This window comes from Gymnogyps californianus, chromosome 2 (genome assembly GCF_018139145.2).
Source record: "Gymnogyps californianus isolate 813 chromosome 2, ASM1813914v2, whole genome shotgun sequence".
Taxonomy (NCBI): domain Eukaryota; kingdom Metazoa; phylum Chordata; class Aves; order Accipitriformes; family Cathartidae; genus Gymnogyps; species Gymnogyps californianus.
In genome coordinates this window covers 145968929-145988717 of record NC_059472.1, presented here as the reverse complement: position 1 = coordinate 145988717, position 19789 = coordinate 145968929, and the positions used below count along the sequence as shown (strand labels likewise).

The window sequence follows — 19789 nt, the reverse complement described above, 5'->3', positions numbered from 1 at the left end:
GTTTGATCCTTCGTCTTCCCTTTCAAGATATTTTTCCCTTCGCTTTTCCTCCAGTCACTGAAAAAGGATGGCTTGCAGATCAATAACACAAGCATATTTGCACAATAAAAAACAAAACCATGGGGTGCATCCCTGCTTTCCATACCTGTCAAATGCAGATCTGTTCAAAATACTGAAAATAAGGCATCAGTTTTCAAACTGGATTTTGGATTCCAGATATAATAAATAACAAATACAAACAATCTACCTGATAAGATTCCCAAAATGAGAATGAAGGACAGTCTTGCTGATATGTATTTTAGTCATATATTTCTCTTACATATTTTATTTTACTGTCAACGCACTATCATACTTTTCCATGAACAAAAAAGTACAAATTTTACACTCATAAGCCAAAAATGGGTTAGGCTGTTAGCACAGAAAGATCATTTTATAAGAGTCAGAAAGCTGGGAAAATTTTATTTCACCAAACATTCCAACAAGCAAGAAGGGATTCTCACTTCTAAGAATACTCAAATGAGAAGTTCACATTTTAATGCCAGTTATTGGAGGCAACCAAAAGAATAAACAAAAAAGTAATATAACAACTATAGTATGCTAAAATTACCCAAATATGGACAAGGAGGAGACTAAGTAAAGCAAAGCTGGAAATAGTAAAGAAAAAGAAAATGGGAGAAACCTTTGGATTCTTTTCAGCAGTATTAATCTGAATTGTCTGCACAGTTGTATTGCTTGACATTGTATCACTTTTTAAAACTTAGGTACCATTTGCATGTGTCTTGCTACCAATAAACTTGGATTTAAATAAAAAATCCTGGATGAAACCATCATCCTCTATCTATTTAGCAAGGAGGAGAAGGGTTTTTAATAAAAATAACTGCCAGAAGTAATATTTCAGTGGGTACTATCTCATCTAAAGCTAGAGAATGCCACCTGAAACTTGTATGTTAAGATTTCGTATCAGATCCAATAAAAGTATTTGATTGCTTGCTTACTTGCTATTAGAGCTGAACTTGTTCAATCAAGTAAGTTAAAATAAAACTAGGTATTTGTAAAAGTTGTATGACTAAAACCCATCAGTGACATTTACATCACAAAAATGGAGGGAGAAGGATAAATGGTTATCCATACTTTCACAAAGGATAAATGCCTGTTTAATCTTTGATATTTTGTGGCAGCCTAAAATAAATCTCAGCATATACATCTTACCTCAGGATTGATTATCTTAAAGGTATGAAATAGAGGGTTTATGCATTGCATATTCTGTATCATATTGAATTTGGGAATATAAGCCAGGTAACTATGAAATGCTGGAGGAAAATGTCAATGCAGGATTGGAGGTTAAATGTACAGAGGAGGTGTTCAGAGGTTTCTGTAGGCTCCACAGGTGAATCTTAGGGGAAGTTCATGCTATGTTTTTTGCTCTAGGATATGCACTGGCTTTACACAGAATATAGATGAAAAGATGGCAGGAATACAACTAGAAAAGCATCAGTGGGGGCCTCTCCGAATCTTCATTTTTAAATAATTTCTCTCATAGTATGAATTATGCAGAATCCAGACACTCTTCATAGTTCAAGCTGAGTTTTGCACTTAAAATGTTCCCAACCTGGGAACACAGAGTATCTTCCTCCCAGGTATCACAGGTTTACTTTGGGCTCCAACTGATTCTTCTTAAGTTTTATACGACCAGTGACTAGATTATGTAACTAATATTAAATTTTCCAAAGGAAACGCTTTTGAATTGGTATCTAACATCAGTCTAATTTTGTACCAAAGCACTCTACTGCTACGTATAGTTAGAACTCATTGGCATCTTGCATGAAATGTTATAAAACAAGTTGCAATTATGAAAAAAAAAAAAGATTATTTTTGAAGCTTCTTTTCTTTTTTTTTTTTTTTTCTTCTGATTAAGTATAAAACCAGAACTACAGATACATGTTTTTTTCTTTTTCTTCCTTCCTATTTTTTGGGGAGAGTGGGTTAGTGAGGAGGGAGGGTATTCAGATCTTTGCCAAGGACTCAAGAACTGTGTCTGGGGGTTTGTTTTCATTGCAGATGACAAGTACTTCCCTGCATAATAACACACATCAGCCAGATGTCCACTCTAACAGAGATAAGGTTAGTTCCTGAACTGGTTGGAAAATAGCCACTTCGGTACAACAGCAGAAAGCATAATGCTCTTGTTGTCCAAACTAGTCTTTCTCCAAGCCGCTGTACCACATCACGTGGGTCAGCGTCAGCTGGGGCACCTCTGCAAGGTGAGCCACCGTTGCCTGCACTGAAGTCCTTACTGCATCTCATTCCTGCTTCCAAAAAGCCCATGGCAGTCCACTACCAGCTCTGATCACAGGATAACTTTGTTCTCTGATAAAACACTTCTATTTCCTCACAAGTTAATCCTTTGGTACAACAGTTCTCCTTGAGTACAAAATAAACACTTTACAATGGGAAGTTACCAGCTGTAGAACATAAATAGCCAGTTCAAGTCACCAGTGCTAGTTATCTAATACATGCAGACATATAGCCAAACATATATCCATATATACACATGGATGTATATATGGATATATATAATGCATACACATATGTATAAGCACACACAAATATAAACACAGGTCCAGATCCACAGACATTTAAAATCCTTTATTTTACTGAACTCAAGAATAACTAAGAGCCCTAATGCTTGTATAAACCTGCATCAGTAATGCCTACCTTGAAAAAATTTTACACATACATGTTTAATTTTAGGAAAATAAAAGATTTAAAAAAAGATAAACCCCCCAAAAGTCTCCAGACATATTCTACATTAAGCTGGAATTGAAATGGGAAATATACATCAATCATTTAGAGTAGAAAAGATAAAATTATGTAAATTATCCCCAAAATAGATATTACAGATGCAAAAAGCTCAGCATTTACCTTACGGTGATTACAAACATTTTAGCTACCTTTAACAATGGCTTGTGCCTGAAATCCTATCTTCCCCTCTATTTTTGAATCAGTATTCTCTTTTAAGTAAAAAGGCATGTGTTAACCGCTTAAAAAAAACACGGCATTCAGATAGCTGGACCAGCTGCTGAAAAAAGTGAAGGTCTGGATTACAGCATACTGTCTCAGATGTTGGCAAAAGTAAATCAGACTCTATAAACCTCAAGAAAGTTAATGAACCAGGTCATATATATCTTAACTGGGAATTACTTTGCTTAGAGTGACCAGCAGCATCTACCTCTATCTAACATCAGCGAACGTGCTCACCTTTGTGCCAGCCTGAGCAGCCTGCAAAGGCATACCTTAATGCCTCCTTTACCAGGGCCCATCAACCACACTCACTCCCCACCGGTCCCGGAGAGCATCCCCAAAGCCACTTCTCATCCTCTCGTATGACTCCCACGACCCTCTGCAGCCTCTGCTGACCCCCACACCAGCATCTGGCCCGACACCCAGACCCATCGGTCACCACCGCCTGAGCCACAGTGAGGACTGGCCTGAGCACACTTACTCTGCAGCTTGGCTCAGCAGCCACAGGTAGGAGGTAGCATGCGGCTGTCACCATGTACGACTGGCCAGCAACAGGCACATCATGGTTTGAGAACCTCTGCTGTAACCTCTGCAGTACCAGCCATGCAGCAGAGGCTGACAGCTAACAGGCTGTGTCTGCCACAGAGACCAGGGGGAGGAGGAGCAGAAAAACGTGCAGACAAGGATTTAAGATGCATGTGGGTGTTTGTACCTGGCTTACAACGCTTACTTTGGTTAAAATATTTCTTCAACACTTCTTTTAATAAAGAACTGATTTAGTTTTACAAAAAGTAACATTTGTATTGCTGCCCTTTATACAGTAATTTAACCATACAGATAAAGTCAGAGCAAAGACATCTCATCAAGGAAGCGAGCAGGTGCATGTGAAAGCAGCAGGTGAGAGCAGGCAGAAGAGCTATGCTTGTCCTCAGGACTTTTTCTCAGTATTGTCTCTCTATTCCTCAGAGACAATTTATCTCTTTCTGCTGATTATTTGAAGAACATCAGGATACTAAAGGATCTATCTACTGTTTGGTGTCTAAATTTAGGCTGTTAATATCCCTCTACTCTTTTTTTTTCTATTCACACCCAAGAAGCAGAAGAGGAAAGGATACTTATGAAACAGATTTGATCGCTCCATAATCACAGTATGAATGGGAGATGACAGATGTTTTTTAATTGGAGAGGGTACTATTTCTGGAGCATTTGATTCCAGGTTACTTGAGACCCCGCTGGAAGAAACTATTCCACCCCCGAACAATGCAGCCTAACAGTGAGAATGGATAAACTGTTCAGGGAAATAATCAACATAATGACAGGCACTACTGTAGAACAAGTGTATACACTTAAATTGAAGACAAAATAGATCATGAATATAAAGAAGAAAAAACTGTAGGTCACAGACAGCAGTATAAAGGGAGCTGCTTTATGTCCCAATGTTACAGTCCTAAGAAAAAGCAGCAGAAATGAATGAAGAAAATGAAGAAAAAGAGTATCTGTAACCTGATTCGAGCAGTTCCAGCAATGCAGAACTCGCCTGCAGCTAAGCAACAACCAGATTTGCAACTGTACTTTTGGATCAACAACTCATTTATTTCCAGCTAGACCACTGTGCCAGCTCCCATGTAATCCCAGCAACTCTGACATGAAACATTAGCTATCTAAATGATAACATGCAATGGAAGTATTCTAAAACAAAAGGGCAAATGAGAAGAAATCAATGAAAACAATATTACCATACACAACAGCTGACACAAAGTACTACCCTATGTTGCCATGGCTTTGGGTGCTGTTCAGCACCACAATGTTCTCGTAATTCAGAGAAGAGTCTCCATGACAGAACAAGCTGACATAATATAAGGACACTCATCAAGGTGATGGGCACTTCTGGTCTGTCAAAAATGCTACTGCAGCTTAACTAGACATACCTTAACTAGCTTTGCAGCTGCCTGCTAGCAGCATGGGGTCATTCAGAGGCTGTGAAACCTGTCTGAGAGAGAATAAATACTCAAATAACTAGTCTTGGCACACTGCACTGGATAATTACATCTGACAATCTTTTGCATGCCTTCAGCCTTGCAGGGATATGTAGGCATTGTCCCAGCCTGCTACACATTCCAAAGCTGTGGTCCCCAACCCATGCATGGGGGCAATGCATTACACTTAAGACATTGCACTATTACTCACAGTCACAAGCCATCACCACTACTACAGCACACATCGAGAAAGCAAAACACGACAGCTTATATTATTGCCTAAAAGCTAGCAAAGGGATGTCTGGTATCAAAATTTCAGTAGTTCACCATCTTAATGTAACAATGATTTAAATGGCATTTTAAACTAGGACTACGGATATTTCAAGTTTTAACAAACTCCTAAAAGGATGCTAGCAGTAGAGCATTAGGTGGAGTGCAAACAAAGCAGAGCTGAGAGGAATTGAGATTTCCTATTAGGGACACAATTACTGACTTCTGGAAGGCCACGATCTGACTTTGACAGCCATTTAAGCAGTTTCAGGACCAAAGGATGTTGAGAACAACCCTTAACAGAGAACGAAGAGCATAGGGCCGTCCCTTAATCTCAGGTGAGAAAGAGAACCTGGATTATTAACTGGCATTTTCAGTACCCAATGTACTAGAAATAACTGAAAAAAATTATTTCATTTTCCAAAATGCTGCAAATATTCTATAGATCTCATTTGAGAATGGTCTCTGCATAAGGAGCTCTAAAGCCATGGGAGAAAAAAAAAAAAAAAAAAAAGAGGCAAAATCTAAAAATTTGAAGAGAAGAGGCAGAAGAGAAGAAATAAGTTACTCTTGCAGAAGAGAAGAAAGAGGTTTACAGACCACCTGACTAATTGTATTTCAGTCAAAAACTAGTTCATAACATATGATGTGCTTGAGGCAAAATAAATTAATGGAACATTTGAATTGATTTTACCAGCATTGGAGAGGGCCAAAAATCGTTATCGAAGTCCCCTTTTTTATGTACAAACTTTAGTTCATTTAGTACCGACTTTAAAGGTCTCACTAATACTTGTACCTCACAGTTTTCCTTTGATCTCATCCCTCTCACTCGGTGCAATATTTAAGGGATAATTAATTGAATACTTGCAAGGAATGGACAAAAAAAAAAATCTTTACTTACTATCAGTTATTTTTAATCCTCATCCTTCAAAACTAAAAAGCTTTTTTTCTGTAGAAATGACAATTTTTAAAATATTAACACTAAAAGCAATTAATGTCATTGGGCTTCTTATTTATTTTTTGCTTGTGAATGCTTAAGATTCATGTTTTTATGGAAATAGGAAATTCAGTAAAATATCAGTACAAGCCCTTAGATTCGGGCATTGTTAGCATGCCCTACTCAGCCACAACACAGGTCCTCTTTATCCTAGAGATAGCCACATGCTATGGACTATGAGGAGGATACCAAGGAAATCCTCACTGCCTCGAAATGTTTTTTTTCTATTTAAAAGAAAAAACAAACCAAAAAACAACCTTTCTGCATTTGCATTGCTAAACTGTTCTAACCAAGAACATATTATCTCAGCTTCGAGCTTAATAGCTTCATTTGAAGATATGTTTCCCTTGGGATTAGCTGCTGGCCTGCAGGTAGCTTCATCAGTTGCCTCTTAATTTTCCGTCCCTGGACGACTCCAAACATGTGCCCGTGGCTCCACCTTCCTTACAGTAAGTCACATGCCAAAGTGAGTCAGCAAAATATGCTTAACCATTTTCCAGAGAAGCAATGCTTGTATAAAATAAATAAATAAAAATGGCCAGAATGTGTATTTTCTTACACGCTTTTTTGGTTTTATTTTCCCTGTTTGGATACATATCAGATATGCGTATTATATTCTGGCTTCATGTTACACAAACACTTAGAATCCATCAAAATCCAAATTTAAAAATCGTAAAATCCTCCTAACAATTTGCCATTGTGTGCTTTATTACTATATTTTTCTCTTCGGTTTAAGGTGTTTTCCCTAGCTTAAGGAAGGAAAATGGATGTCATTAAACTGTTTTCATTAAGTGCGTGACACAGTTCAACATTTTTTTTTCTACCCTTAATTCACTATCATTTTCCCTCCACCGCTGCATTATTCATGTATGTCATCCTCTTCTAATTCCTGTGACAAATACAATTGTAATGACTTTATTTAGGATCAACACTTCCACTCACAATATTAAAAGGCGAAAAGTTAAAGCAGCTGCGTCACTTGGCTCTGCCTGATAGCCGGTCAGGGCGAAGGCGAGGCAGCCATGGAGAGCAGGCAGCAAAAGCTGCTGCCTGTGGGAAACAGGTCTGGGTGTACACAGGAGCCAGGCAGTGCTAACAGAAGTTACTGCTTCATTAATTTTACTGTGTTTCAGGGTGGTGAAGGACTGAATCACCAATAAAGGAAGAAAAGCACACCCTGTCATATTATAGATCTATTGGGTTAGGTTTAATTTATGTCTTTTTAAACATTTATTTCAAACATAAGCACCAAATGCATATATTTTATTTAATATTATTATTTTAAATATTATGCTAGACTAAATATTACACTACTATAGCCCCTACATAAAATTATTTCCATACATTACAGCCTGGAATGATTTTTAACATTTGACTCAAAAAACAAAACTGCTAATGTAGTTCCAGCTTTAATCCATTTTAAAGTACAAATGATTTAAATAATTCATTTTGTGTTTTCTATAGGACTGGAATTACCCATTGTTATAGCAGGTTGATTTTGGCAGTGCCTTTGCTACTTTGACTGTTCACAAGTTGTCTTACAGTCTCAGACGGTGTCAGACCTAGAGACTATATCTTACGCCAGCTGGAGTGAGAACATTGCTTTGATGTATAGAAATACAGTTTTTAAAAGTCAGGGTCTGCTAGCAGTTTCTCTACAAACTACAATGGCAGCTGTGCTAGATGTCATGAATATTACAGAAGGGCTGTCCATGCATTCAAGCCAGCATCAGTAAGCCAAATTCCCATAGCAACACTCGCATAGATTTACTCATCGCTAAGAGATGCATCGGTTCAGCAGCAAGTGCTGTACTGCTACCCTGATTAGTCTGCAAGATATTATTACTTCAACTCTTCTTTTAAAGATTGTGCATTTACTGATAAAATTCAACACTTCACCTGAATTTCAGGGCAGCCTTTATCATCTTTCCTAAGAGCAAAGAAATCTCAAACTAGCAAAAAGCAACCCTGATAAGACTGAAACTCCTGATTATGATCAGCAACATCTTTGAGATACAAGGTGGAAGGGAAGAAGCGGGCTGCTTCTGTGGCATTTCTGCTATACGGATCCCAGGACAGAAGGACCTGACTTCAAAGAGATGTTCAGGATCTCTTGGCAAGTTCCAGCATCTTATTAAAAAGCAGCTTTAGGAGCTCTTATTAAATAATGGTCAACAATTACATTTTTCAAAAAAACATCTTTGGCTTCCCTGTTCAAGTTTTCTGGCTCGATGAAGCTGTCTGCTTGTGCATTATAGTACTGTATTATTTATGGAGCTGGTCCTCGCCATACGATCAGGTGCATAGCTCAATGATCTGGACTCCTGAATTTCTGAAGAACCCTTGTAAAACAGGTGGCGTAAACGGGCAGAGGCAAAGCTGGCAGTGGAAAAGGAAACAGAAGGAGACAGAAGGGAGATAAGGAAGTGAAAAACAAGGCAAAATGGAGGAAGGGAGTCGGAGACAAAGTGAGAGAGAAATGCAGATCAGGTAGATCTGAGGAGGGATCTCAATACTGTATTTAAATATTTAAATGTAAGATATGAGAATGGAAAACAGATCGTGGCAAACAGTAATACACTGAGATCTGGCAGATAGCATACAAAAAAGAAAAACTGGAATGAAGTGATAAATGAATGATAACAAAAAAGACGAGCATGATTTTTACAGGTGCAATAGTATTTAAACATACAGCACAGATAAAAGAAAAACAAGCCCGTACCCTTTCACTGCTAAAACCCTCACAGTCCTAAATGCATCTCATGGAAAATATATAAACACACAGCAAGAACCTAAAGCTCATTTAGTATTTCCTTACTAAATTGTCACTACCTGCCAGGAGTATGGAGACAGAAGGAGAAATCTCAACAAGTCCTAGAGCATATTACTCATGGGGTCATATAACACATGAACTGTAAAGAAAGTCAGTGAAGTCTTCAGGAAAAAAAGACCTTTGTAACAGGTTCTCCCTATTTACATATGACTTGTAGGGACCGATCCTTCATTGAAGGAAGATGAATAGGATGTTTGAGGGCTGATTTCTGGAACTGTAAGTTTTGAGTGCCATAGCAATCCACAGGCAAACTTTCATAAACATCTTCAGTAAGAACTCAAAGCTTTGACCCTATACACTACAATAAATGCATATATTCAATAAAAGAAGAAATGCACACATTTAAATAAGATTGTTCTGAAATACACAAGCCAATCAAACACCTTTTACGGAAAACTGATTCTAACTGATTTTTCCTGGAAAATGTATTTTCTACTGCTGTCTGGAAAAGCTTTATAAGAGATCTTATGCTATATGTTAACACATTAAAAACATTTGTATCAGTAATGGACGAGATGACAGTCCTTTAAAGCTGAACATTTTATGAGCCTGTGACTGAAACACCACCTTACCTTTGCTTTTTCCAGCTGTGCCTGGGCCTGTCGCTCTGCCTCTCTCCGCACTGCTTCCCTGTCTTCTTCCAGAGATACATCTGAATCGGATGGACGGCTGGTGTAGGAGTCCGCCGAACCCTGCACAAGAAAAGGAAAAATAAAGTCACAGGTTGTTTCAGTGTTCCAAAAAAAAAAAAAAAGTAGAAGTGGTTATGCACTTTGCCTTTTCTCTTACTTCTGTATCCCTGCCCAAAAGGGAAAGTCACTTAGAAAAATTATGTCTAGGTAAATGTTTTCTTCTGGAGACTTTCCAAAAGTGCAGGTGTCTTCCCCAGTGTTTTATCTCCTGCACCATCCCCGTGCTCTTATTTGTGTGCTTTTCAGCAAGCAGAGCCAGTTGCTCTGTAGAGTTACAGCAGTGGTGCAGTGCAGGGCTGAAGGACACACAGCAGCTTCAAGGATGGCTCCATAAAAATTAAAACTCTAAACAGTGACAGTATTAGCAAGGAAACAGACTTTTTATAATCAAAATGCAAATTCAGTATCAATAATTACCATTACACAATATCACTGCTAACAGATTTAACCTCTGCTATCCATTTTTATTTTAGGGCAACCTCTTTACCTGACACACTTTCCCCATCAGAACTGCAAATGGCTCGTATCCATCTCTGCCCTTCAGCAAAACATGCAAATGACCACAAATCAACTTCCAACTAATAAAATCCGTCTGGACTCAACACATGTCCCCGTATCGCCACAATGGAAGCAGCCACAATGCCAGAACAGCTCTATAAATAATGACAGCTCTGCTTTCCCTCTGCATCTCCCTGCATACAAAATAGAGTTCTGCTAATTCAATCAGAATGAAAACAACTGTCCTCTCCTCACCATCTTTTTTTTTTTTTTTCCTCTCCCTCTCTGCAATACATATAATATATGCTGATAATGAAAACATAGGGCTTACACAGATATCAGAATTCTTCAGACGTCCTCCTTTGGCTCTTTTCAGAAGCCTGATCCAGGTGGCCTTCATTAGCCAGACAGCTCAGTTATTGTCCGCAGCTGCAGCGCCCGGCACTGATCTCATAAAACATGTGCACACTGAGCACCGCAGAATCACTGCTCCTTTCCTATCCATGCTCTGCTGTGAGAGCCTTCCTTCTCTTCCCTCTGCCTTTCAAGCTTGCAGCCTCACTGTTTCCAAGTATTCTACTGCAATTAAATGCTCAAATTTTCTCATGCCAGTAAAAAAAAAATGAATAAAAAAACCAAAAAATCCACACCACCTCCAAAAATCTCAACTTGAATGATAAAAATGTAAAATAAACCAGGCTTCAGGTAAATGTTGTGAGAGATGCTTCAGTTGATCATAAACTGAGATCAATCACAGAAAAATACCTAGGGCTTTTTCCTTTCTGTTTTGGGGGGCGGATTTGGCTGTTAAAAATAGTGCTTATAAGAGAACCTTTTAAAATCCTGTGCAAAATGTATTCAGTGACATTTGCAAGTGCAAAGTTCATCATCTCTTCCTAGATTGGCTGGGGGTGGGGTAACAGGCTGTTCATATCACTGGGCATGCTCCATATGTGCAGCCTTTTACGCAGATGCTCACATCACACTGGGTTGTTAGCCTGTGCCAAATTGCCATTTTACATCTCAAGGGTAAACAGCTGGAAAACGCAAGGTCCCTGCGAAACTGGAAGAGCTGGTACAGCGTCTCGTTCCCATCATGTATGTCTGCTGCGAGCCACGTTTCCCTTGGACGCTCGGTTCTGTCACGCAGCGCTTCCCTCCGCTGCAAAGCGCTGAGCTCCACTCTGAGCTCTCTTACAAAAAACGTAAATCCAAAAATATGCCTGTTGAGCAGGAATTTAACCCCCTAGTTACCGCTTATATTTTTCTGACATGAGCAGAGGAAAGCAGCAAGGAATAACTGCAACATACCACTTAACATATAAATATTAGATCCCAATATGGCAAAAGCCAAACAAAACATTGAATTTCTATATTCTGCTTTTCAGAGTCACCCTCTATCCTTTCATAAACTGACATGGGAATAACATGATAGGGCATGGTTATCTAGGGCATTTACGATTCAGTGACAGACATGCAACATTCTAGTTGTAAAAGATCACTGTAGCTGACTGCAGCACCCGCCTTAAATATAAATTCACAGTTACAAGAAAAATAGAGAATAGCGATTACAGCTGAGAACAGTGGTCATGCACATGTCGTAGTATGTCAGCATGTCCCAGGAAGGACCGAATCCTGCCATGGTTTGTGTCTGTGTAACAACAAAATTGCCCCATCACAGGTGATGCAGCAGCCTACCTTTAACCACTATCAGAGCAAACAATAGTTGTCGCTAAACTGACAGTTTAAAATGAAGGTAAATTTTAACTTTCCAAATGTTTTATTTTTCCTTTCCTGAAGCCCGTAATAGTTACAGCATAGAGTTTAATAATCTGTCCTTGAACTGACATAAAGAAAATTACTCTCCGAGGGATATTTTGCTTACAGGAGTCCAAATACCTCTGCTATGTTATAGTGATCTTCCAAAACTAATATGCCTACTGAGCTAAAGCAAAAGGAGCAGAAAATAAAAGAAAATACACTCAAACTTTTCTTGAATTTTTCGAAAAATCTTGTCCATTAGGAAAATACCCAGAGGCTCTGTAACCTCCCCAGAGCCTTTCAAATTTGGCTATTCTTTGAAATTTCCCTTTGCCACAACTTGTGACACATTTCCTCAAAGGAAACAGTGGCAAAAGACGAGTAGCAACAAGAGGACAGAAGTTTAGTGTAGAGTTTAAATCCTATTATGGTTGACACAACAGTGGCCTGTGGTCAAAACCATTGACATTATCACAGCATTAAGGAAAGCTGAAACTGTGATGAACCTCCCTCCCCCCCAGGACACTCAGGGGTCCCCCAACACTCAACCCTCTTTAGAAAGGGCACGTCCAAACCCTTCCCCACCAGTGCTGCAGTTCCTCGGTGCCCCTCTGCCGCCAAGTGAGGCACAGCGTCACAAACCAACGCCAAAGCAACACTATCTTTAAATAAGAGGAAAACAAACAAACCAGCCATTAAGCCTGGCATGGCAATCGCACAACGGACAGTGTGGGTGTTAGCTTTCTACAGCACTTCTGCAGTAAACACATCATATTTTCCACTGACCAAGTGGCATGGCATCACTTTTACTATCGTTCATTCTGCTGTCCAGAAAGAATGCTGCCTAACTGGTCCTCACCCTATAAAAAAAAGTCATGAAGCACAGAAACATAATTCCTATCTCCCCTAAGGGGGCAAAATGCCTTTTGGGTCAGGCCGGAATTGCTAAAATTGGATTTTCATCTTCCAGGCCACAGAGATCATTTACAGCGCTGGTCATGTCTTGTGTTGGCCACAGTCCCAACACACATCCAAAAAATCATAATGATTCAATTTATTTTAATTATATTGACAAATCACATGAATCAAACTCAACATTACATTTATTTTCCCAGTGGGATGGACACAATCATGTAAATTTTCTGTGGAAAGCAGAAGTTGGGAGCTTCTTTGCTTCTCGAAAATGGAAAAAAATTCAAAGCCTGACATCAGGGCAATCCAGGAAAAGTGGGAGCATACAATTACAATTAATTCATTTTATAAACTACTCAGTATTTTTATAAGAGCTAAGAATGTAGTCAATCACTTTAAGATGAAAAAAAATTCAAACTTAGATAAAAACTATGACGAAACTACAGTGGAAATACCTTGACTATTCAAAGAAAATAGGGCCAAGTGGATGTGCATTGTCCATTCATGACAGCTAAGGAAACTACATTTCCTCCCTGGGTTACTTGAGGTTTTGGGGTTGCTCTGGAGAACAGTACGGATCTTTTCCCAAGAGCTTCTGAAATTCAGCCTTTCTGAGATTCTGCAGGTCTCCATCTCCTTCCACTGTAATACAGAAGAACTGCAGTAATATATGTATATACTATATGCTACTGTAGCCCCCAATTCCTAATATTTCATGGGAAACTGTCTAATAAAAGTGAGATATGTCATGTTAATAATTACCCCATCTATTTATCCTTTTTTCGTTTTCTTTTCCTCCTTACTTGGCAGGTTTACAAACCCAGTTGGTTTGAAAAATAACTTCCTGTTTTAATGACATGCTTGACAAATATTTACCAACTATCTTACCGCTTATTATATTAGAGTAGCTTCTATGAGGTATTCTTATAATATGAACCCATGCTTTTCACACTGCTAGTGGTCATATGTGATCATATTTGAGCTCCTTTTTCTTCAAGACCATACATGTCTGTCTGTCTTTAGTATTGTAGAAGTTTATCATCTCAAGAGACTGGGTCCTTCAAGTAAGATGGTTTTTTATTATTTTCCTTTACTTGCAGGAGAAACTCCTTAGTTAAATCAGGTTGTGCCTCTAGATCTCTTATTTTTCTTGTTAGTTTTCTGTAGCCACGCTTAACTTTGGTCAGTACAGTTGGAGCTTAAGTACAGATTTTGACTTCAGTGTTACATTCATAGTGTAAAATCTGTTGATGTGTTTGGTCTGTTACTGTAACAAATTCTCACTGGGTTAATATAGCTATCATTACACTTGCAAATTCGGTCATGGCCTTTATATTATGTCTTCCTCATAAAAAAGAAAAGTGATCCTCTGAGTGCCATGAGTTTCTCTTTAATGGGGTAATCCACTTATGAATTGGATATCATTAGGACAGATAACTTTCCAAATTACTGAAAATGCTCAAGTAATTCTCTTCTTAGAAAGATCAAACAAGTTCCTTCAAGTAGAGACTTTTTACATAATTATTTATTAAATGAAGGTATGAAGCAATAAGCAAACATACAACAAGATTTTACAAGGAATAAAGAAATACATGTGACCACATATATATAGAAACTTTTGATTTATAATACTGGGTTCTTCTCCTAGATATATTTCTCATCTCTTCATTCATTTAATCCTGAAGTGAATTTTAAATCCAAAAGGAGAAATATCTTTATGTCTTCATTTGATTTATACTTTGAATATAGAAAGCTCAGGCCTCACTGTGCAAATAAGAGGAATAATTCATTTCAATATTCAGAATTTATACAGAATACTGCTAACTGCTTATCTTCTAATCTTGTTGAAATAGTAAGAATGACATCACATGTCCTGCTAGGACATGATTTGAGATAGTATATTATGTCCTTGTGATGTGCTACTACCTCAAGTGCTACGAAATAAGGTAAAGGTAAAACAATGTTGAAAGGTTATTTCCATAAAATTTTTATTTCACTTAAAATCCTTAAAACTGATTCAGAGCAAAGGTAAAATGTGAAATACTGAAGTTTAGCATGAAGTGAAACTGCTGACATTGGCAAATCATAATATGCCAACAGGGAATACAGATTGTCCTGTTTCATCATAAACTGACCAACCCGAAATGTAGGAGCCACACAATTAGGAAGTCAGAAGCGCTCCCACAAATGCACCATCAGTAGAGACCTCAGTTTGGCAGAGTGGCCACAGCTGGTGAATGTGAAAATTTCTTATCTATGAAGTTTTCTCCAAATGTCTAAGCAATGTCATTATTTTGAATGATGTTGAAGAAAGCACAACTGCTCTGAGAATGCTATACAATGTTATATTGATGCTAAAGTTAATTATTTGAGGGTAGAATTTTTATGGAAAGACCAAATTAATTCCAATTGATTGTTTGGCATGTATATTTGGTGTGTATGACAAACTGAAGACATACATTTTAACAACGGAAAAAGAAAGAGACCATGTATTCATTAAGGGGATATCAAACAGTAATTGATGACTCCTTGTGTAAGGGCCATGGACACTTCACAGCCTGGCAACTGCCAAATCTAGTCCTGATGTCCTCTCTGGTCCTTGGCATGGGCCCTGCTATTGGCACTTGGCTATTTGCCCACTACACACACATTTACACTTAAATGCTGTAAAACTGTGCTCTCCCGCAATTACTATACAAGGAGGGCTACCAGCTCCTACTGCAGTCACCGAAATCCTCTGCTATGTTTGCATTTAAAAAACGAAACCAATGTTGAGTAGAATTTTGTTGTTGTTGTTCAGAGCTAATTGGGCATTGCTATGGCATCTACAGACATGGGGGACATCCAAATAACAGGAGTGAAATTTTAGAACAGCTGGGAGCTTTAGGGTGGCAATGTGATTAAAAAGGAGATTATATAGGAAACCAGTCTTCTCTTTACCCTTAACATGACTTTGGCAAGCTTGATTGCAGCACTCAGCTTGACATTAACAGGTTTCCAATGTGCTAATCCAATCAACAGCTGGATGAAAGCAGAGTTTTTTAAAATAGCCTTCAGGTTTGCAGAAGCCTAGATTTTGGCATTCATGAACCAGGTAAACAGTTGTACCAAGTACTTTATCAGGGAAAACCAAACCAACAAAACCCAAAATAAACCCCCACACCAAAAAAAACCCCACACATTTGCACTCACATTTCATGATATTAGCCTAAATGTTTGCTTTCCTGTTGTTTTGCTAAGAAGAAGTAGCATGAGTAGGTATTTTTAGAGGAATGACAGTCTTTTCATGGTGGCTCTTCAGAAAAACTTTGGCAATATGCAAATTGTTTCCAAAAGGGCAGCTCGAGAGCTCAGCCTAGTTAGCAGACAAACAAACAGACAGACCCCTCAGAGTCAGAGCTAAACTTTCCCCAAATCTGTGGGATGCTCTGGTGTGTTACGGTTTACCATTTTTTGCAAAAACCATCTAAGAGGGAAAACTACTTGAGACCCTATTGTGCTAGGCACTGTACAGTCACAAAGTGAACGACAAAAAACCCTGCTTAAAAGAACCTGCAGTCTAAAGGATGAGAGAATATGAGCAAGAAAAAAAGGAATAAGAAAGGGATCAAGGTAGCAATGCAATAGAAAATAAAGCATTTTTAAATATTCGATACCAGCATTATGACTCATCCCTTGCATAACCATGGTGGGTTGTTGTTTAACTAAGTTTTCTATATGTATTATGGCAGGGATTAGTTCTGTGAAAGCCTCTGAAGGAGGATTATCTGGTAGCTCTGTATATTCTGACAGAGATTCTCACACTTATGAAACAGGAGAAAGTGCTTTTGAGGAAGAGGGCAACGACAGGAATGTAAGAATGTCTCCTAGCTTATCAAAATATGCTTTATCAACAATATAATCACATAATTGAGAACTTCAAAAACAAAAAAAAATCCCCCAAACGGAAGAAAAAAATGGGATTCGATTTTTCGAGACAATTAATTGGACCTAGAGGATGGGATTAAATTATAGATGATTTTGAGCTGAAAGGAAAAGTCAGAGGAATGACAGAGCTAAGATGTTGCCAGTGGAACAACTCAGAGACAGGTGTCAAAGGAAGAAAAATACACCAAGGAAATGATTGCAAGCTGCATGAACCTGAATCATCTCACTTTTGTCTCAGACTGTCAGCACACACATGGATATTAACACAACTTGGTTGACTCATGATAACTTTTTAAAGCTCTGGTAACTTGATTATATGTCTAAGCCCTTAGGCAAAGGTAAACCAAGATTATTAGTAACAACAAGCTGAACTGTGGTGGTGTTTACTGAGGTACAAGTGGGTAAAAAATTGAAAGCTTTCAGGAAAAATGAAAATATAAATTTTGACTATTAATTAATCAACAGCTGATATCACAAAGGAAGGATTTTAAATTGCAGAAAGACAACTCAGAAAAAAAGATTTAAAATATAAAATGCTATGTGTCAATGCAAGAGCACAGAGAGAAAGACAAAGATTGGGTCAGCCACAAAATTACAAGGGCTCAATTAAAAAGAGGAAAAATGGAAAACACATCTGGGATGACAACAAGGAAACAGAAAGACAACTAGGAAAGGAAAGAATTTGAAAGAAAGCATGGCAACCATCATCTCAATTTGTCTCAGCTCAGTTAAAAGTGCCAATTTAGATTCTCTGTTCCAGATCTTCAGTATATTTTTATCTGGGATTTTGGTTCAAGTCATTAAGATTTTCTGCATACTTAAAAATAACTTCCTTGAAAAATTAGCATGAAATTCTGTTAGCAATGGAGAATTTTGAAGGGAAAAAAAATATTTTCTTTGCATTTTATCAAATTATCTCTATATGTACAATCCCTACTTGGTTTTCAAATGTAAGATTTTTAAGCTACTCCAGATAACAAACGGAAGGTTTGGGGGTTTGTTTGCTTGTTTGCTTTTTAACTTGTTAAAAATGTTGAGGTTAAGTATATACAGTGAAGTCTTCCCTATTTGACTATTTCAAATGTAACAACTGCTTTGATACATATTTTTGCTTGCTACCCTTCATTTCTGTACTGTAAATATAGTATTCATCTGTTTAAATAATTATCTTTTTTCCACATATCTTCATGAGTTAGTTTGGCAAGCATGTACTCTGAAGAAACTGCTGTCATACGGCAGTTGTCTACAATATTTTTCAACCTCTGATAAGTTTATTTTTCAGCCCATCATCTACTACTGAAATCTTGATTTTCTAGTCATGATCTTTTGTTAACAGCAATCAATGACTGTCATGACATAAAACACTGCAATTTGCTCACTGCGTATATTAGGAGAGGTTTTCTTATCAACACCTTTGTTAAATTACACACAGTGAAGACTAAGGAATTAATTAATTAAATTTCCCTAACCCAGGCTCACTGAAAGCTCAGGCTTGTCAAACAGCAGTTCGTTTGTGACTCAGCCCAGGTATCTCTGGCAGGCGTGATCATCCTTTAAGCATCTGCAGCCTTGCTCTCTCTGATATTGCCAGAAACACCAAGTGAGCAGCTTTCACACTGTATGGCATCATTTATTTCAGGATAAAAACGCTACATAAAATACACATATCCTCATCGGTGGGCTAAATGTAAGCTCAGTTTCCAAGTGTGTCAGAAGCCGCATGAGTCCTTGTGGTTTCAGGCATCAGTCCTTTGTTCCAGCCTTCATCCTCAGGTACGCTGCTTGAAAAATATCAGGTCTGTTTCTTTATACCCATTACCTATCCTCCAGGTCTAGCATAAACCAAAGCAAACTACTTGCAATTTTCCCAAAAGGATGAGGGTCCTTACACCATTTAGATATTACAGTTACTCTCATCTGATTTCAAGAATACAACAGTGTGTAATACTTTCTCATCGATAGAAAAGTCTCCAGAAAGGCCTTTTGTCCCTCTTGTCTATCACATATCAAAATAACAATCTTGGAAAATTCTCTCTTTTCAGCATATATCTTCACAGTTTTTGTTCTAAAATCAAAATACACCAGTTAATGTATAGATTGCATGATGTCAACTGTTCACATCCATTGGCTCTTTTAGATTTTACTCTAAAAGGTATCTAACCTAGCACATCCACACAGAGCGGGTGAGGGTATCAAGTGTGCGGTGTGTGATATTCATCCAAGGGCAAGAAGCTAAAGCAAGCACTGCATGCCTGATTCTCCCATCCCAATCCACGTGGCTGTCACTGCTTGTACGGCTCCACCAACTGCCTTCTGAAAGAGGGAGAGCAAGACGGAGTTTGTGATTCTGACTCACAAGTCCTTCCTACTGCACTTTTAGAGCACTATCCCCATCTCTTTATCAAGAAGCGAGACTGTATGTTACTGCCTCTGTTTTCCATCTGCAAGCAAACACAAGAATGCAAATAGCATATACAACACTTGTTTACAAAAACAAATTAGTAAAAGGTTGTAGGAAACCATCTGATAGTATATAATGTCTAATAATGAATAAATCTAGGTATATTTTCTTACAGCTAAAACAGATCTTGTACTATGGATTTATATTAGTGCTACTGAGATATGATTGCTTAAATAAAGATGGGAGAGTTAAAAGAGAAGCATATGTTTTAGGCAACCTGGAAACAGAAATGTGTGTGTTACTGAAGATGGTGACAATGATTAGATGCTAACCTGAAGGAAAATAAAATATAAATGAATTGCCATAGAAAAATCAAAGGAAATCATAAAAGCAGCACATGGTCTTGTGATCTTTCTAACTCAATGTTGGAATATTTTTTGTGTTCTGGAACATTCAAAGCTTAGTAGAGTACAACAGCCACTTTCCAGGATAATAAGTCAA

At 38.0% G+C, this 19789-nt stretch overlaps 1 protein-coding gene across 4 annotated transcripts in view; it reads right to left on the bottom strand.

Moving 5' to 3' along the window:
• The window catches only part of CACNB2 (calcium voltage-gated channel auxiliary subunit beta 2), a 262350-nt gene that overhangs the window by 79024 nt on the left and 163537 nt on the right, over positions 1–19789 (bottom strand). For 2 of the 4 annotated variants that reach the window (XM_050892251.1, XM_050892252.1), the window contains exons 1-2: positions 10619–10687; positions 9670–9789 (exon numbers count right to left, since the gene is read on the bottom strand). In XM_050892251.1, the coding sequence (XP_050748208.1) occupies positions 9670–9789; positions 10619–10687 (189 nt within the window). Of the gene's footprint in view, positions 1–9669; positions 9790–10618; positions 10688–19789 lie in introns of those variants that run through there. The other 2 variants (XM_050892249.1, XM_050892250.1) reach the window with 1 other exon arrangement.